This window comes from Dermacentor silvarum, chromosome 10 (genome assembly GCF_013339745.2).
Source record: "Dermacentor silvarum isolate Dsil-2018 chromosome 10, BIME_Dsil_1.4, whole genome shotgun sequence".
Lineage (NCBI taxonomy): Eukaryota > Metazoa > Arthropoda > Arachnida > Ixodida > Ixodidae > Dermacentor > Dermacentor silvarum.
Window position 1 is genome coordinate 120,341,073 of NC_051163.1, and position 3,417 is coordinate 120,344,489.

The window sequence follows — 3,417 nt, forward strand, 5'->3', positions numbered from 1 at the left end:
TTGCCCAGGCTGACACTTTTGAAAACATTCTGCAGTGATGCAGATTGTTGCTAGAGCAACAAGAACATGTGATTCACATTTTTTTGCACATATTTGTTGAAAGGACTTAATTGCTTTCAGCAGACAACACAGCTTTTTCACTGGTAGTTACTGCTTAACTTATAAGTGCCAAGAGATGTATAAATGGCACATATCCTTAAAGTAAACCTCATACAGCCCTACAAAGTACCAGTAATAAACACTTTCTGTGGGATTTCTTATAAATTTTTCTACTTTTGCATGTATGTAACAAAAAGTTATGGGCGTTTCCTTCATTGCAGGTGCTCCTCGGTACATCCAGACTGACTTTGTAATGAGAACGGAAGGTGTCCTGAGAGACATGAAGCATGCCCTTGAGCTCAATATGCCAGTGAATGGCATCAAGGGGCCATCGTCATTGATACACCTTGATTTCTTCAATCCAGTGCTGAGCTAGGCAGTTGACTACATGCACTGTGTGCTGCTTGGAGTGGCACGACAGCTTACTGAGTTTTGGCTGGACAGTGCAAACTCCCAGGAGCCGTTCTACATTGGTATGTATTGTAGTGTGTTCAGATAAGTAAATTTTGAAGGGAACTAACAATTTGTCCTAACAGTGCATGTGACAGGAGTATGCCTGATAACATTCATGATATAGCTGGTACTGATGTGATAAATATGCAGCAGTTTTTGTGACAAATATCACTACATATCCTGTGCACGAGCCAGAATTACTGTATAAGAGTATTTATGGGATGCAGTGCACTCGCCATGCTTCAAATAGCAAACAAAAAGCAGCAGACAACTACTCCTGTACAGTGCGGAGTGCCGAGCATTGTCACAAATATACCACTAAAATTAGCAATTGGTCCAGTGTGGACACCTGCCTGGAAATAGCATTCAAAAGGAAATGTTTGCAGAGTATTGTAGGAATGCTCGTGATGTAAGAAGTATACTTAACCAAAACAGATGTGTGGCTAAGCTGGGTTGTGCTAGTCAATAACCGAGCTGATTCTGAAGTTAGATCCAAAATTTTTGTCAGTACTTTAATTTCATGCGATATTCTGCGACAACTTGCATGTTATAATGCCTATGAAGAGCATGTAGCTTTAAGAAACATGTCATTACAGGGTTGCCAGCCTTTGCGTGTTTACCTGTAAAGGCAATGTGCTCTCTGTGCATTCAGAAAATGTGATAGTTAATTGATGATAGTTTGGGTTTAATACCACTGCAGCCGACATTGGCTATGATGCACCAAGCACTAAAATTGTTCTAGTAATGCCTAATGCCTAGATTGCTATAAATATTTGGCCTGACCACAGCTACCATACTATGCAAGATCTGTAGTTTTTTTATGTTTGTTGCCGCATGGCATTATTGCATGAAAACTAGTATATTAATAAGCCATGGTTAATATCTAATCTTGTTATTTGAAAAACTAAGCATGTGATTACACTATTGCCAACCTTTGCAGGTATTGCAATTGGGGAGGCAAACATCCTCTTCGTGGCATAGATGAAATTTGTGGTGGCATACTATGGCTTATCTTTGTGCAGGCACTCCTTCAACTCTAGCCAAGCTGGACAAACGTCTCCTGAGTATTTGCCCACCCCACTGTTTCACACGGCTACCAAGGTCCTTGGCAGACAGGTGCTTCTGGAAGGCGAGCGAGTGGAAGAACTGGCTGCTCTACTACTCTCTGCCAACAGTACTTGGAGTGCTGCCACCGCGGTTCTGGAGGCACGTGTCAATGCTGGCTGAAGCCATTTTCACTCTGCTCAAGAGTGAAATTTCACCAACTGATCTTCAGCGGGCAGGTAAATTGCTTATTCTTCCTGACAAACCTTTGTTGCTTATGCTACAGTCTGGTGGGATGACAGTATTTCTCTTTCATGACTTATACAGCACGCTGCTGCTGTGGCAGGTGGATTTTGTTTCTGATTGTCCGTTCACTCTGCATATTATGCTCCAAATTACCCTTCTCGATGTCCCCATTGCCAGCAGTGCAACCAGTTGATAAGCGCTCCTGCAGCCTCGTTTCCCTGCATGATTTTTTTTTGCAGCTGCATTTTGTCTGGTATTTTGGGTCACACGGATGTGGGAGCACTGTGCATATACATTAAGTTCTATGGGAGGGTAAACAGGAGTCAGAAAAGACTGTTATATCTAGTCCTGCACTAGAAATGGTTACAATTTATAAGGTCTCAACTACATTTGTAATTGCTACATTGTTGCTTTGGAAACCATGCAACACCAACTGTCCCAATTTTGTGCACTGCTAGTTTCTTCTGGTAGCCATAGCTTCTGAAATTTATGAAGCCTTCAGTCTGTCTCTGTCATTGCAATTTTACTCTCATTGACAACTGTGGAAACATTGTTTTCTTTACTGTGTTTTCTTTCTTTTTCTTTCATTTTTGCTTATGGGTGCTAAAACAAAATGGGATGCAGGAAGATAAAAACTCAATTTCTGCACCATGGGTGCATGTTTTTTGGAATTTAGTATTGGACTGCATTCTTCATCTAACTAGTGTAGATACACCCCCAGACAGCATAATAGATGCTCAAGCTCTTCTGGGGTGTATTTGCTCTGTGTTCCCCATCACGCAAAATTGTTGCACTGTTGATACATGGAGATGTCATTTGAACCTTGTTAGAGACACAAGTTAAGTGAATAAAAGTATTGGATATGTGATAATTTCCACGTGCATTGACAAGTTTACTCACGGCTTTCTTTCAACAATACGGCTTTCATTCAACAATACCCTTATATGAAACTATGTTTTTTTTCTAGGTCAGCTGCTTCAGCCGTTTGTGTCAAGAGCTGCAAGCCTCTATGGGACTCGCTTCATGACCTTCAATGTCCACCAGTTACGCCATCTGACGTCGAGCGTGGAGAATCTGGGTCCCCTTGGGCCAACTCGGCATTTCCCTTTGAAACAGGGAATGGGAAGCTGACCAAGATGGTAAAGGCGGCAAAAGGAGCTCCAACACAAATACTGGAGAGAGTCGCTCTGGAAGGAGAGCTGGAACTTGCCCTGCATTTGCTTTCTCTGCCGCATGATGTCACGAAGTTCTGCGAAAGACTGCTTGGCAGAGTTCCTATTAAGAAAGCAACTAGAGTCGATAATGTATGCTTATTTGGAGCGCCGGTTACAGCAACATTATCCACGCAGGAAATGCAATCTGTGCAGAATTTCTTGGACACATGTGCTGTAATTAAGGAATACTTAAGAATGAGCTTTGAAGGGATAGTTATACACAGCCAGCAGTATAGAAAGGCAAATAAAAGTGACTGTTCTGTAGTCGCAGGCCACGATGGCAATTTTTTCATGGTTTCCCATATATTGCATGTGCTTGATGGCGTTCCTGGTGTGGTTCTGTTGCTATGCCAGAAACTAG

The 3,417-nt window shown here is 42.1% G+C and overlaps 1 protein-coding gene across 1 annotated transcript; it reads left to right on the top strand.

Annotated features, from left to right (window-relative positions):
- The first annotated feature begins 487 nt into the window (after positions 1 to 487).
- On the top strand, positions 488 to 2,973 carry LOC119431805 (uncharacterized). Its single transcript, XM_049658052.1, has 3 exons — positions 488 to 572; positions 1,575 to 1,835; positions 2,810 to 2,973. The coding sequence occupies exons 1-3, from the start codon at positions 488 to 490 to the stop codon at positions 2,971 to 2,973; spliced, it is 510 nt and encodes a 169-aa protein (XP_049514009.1).
- Positions 2,974 to 3,417: the final 444 nt, after the last annotated feature.

What these genes read in the sequence shown, in the direction of transcription:
- LOC119431805 (XM_049658052.1), top strand. Translation starts at nt 488, where the DNA reads ATGCACTGTGTGCTGCTTGGAGTGGCACGACAGCTTACTGAGTTTTGG. An exon ending in CCAGGAGCCGTTCTACATTG is followed by an intron (nt 573 to 1,574) that starts GTATGTATTGTA and finishes ATCTTTGTGCAG; the next exon opens with GCACTCCTTCAACTCTAGCC. An exon ending in AACTGATCTTCAGCGGGCAG is followed by an intron (nt 1,836 to 2,809) that starts GTAAATTGCTTA and finishes TTTTTTTTCTAG; the next exon opens with GTCAGCTGCTTCAGCCGTTT.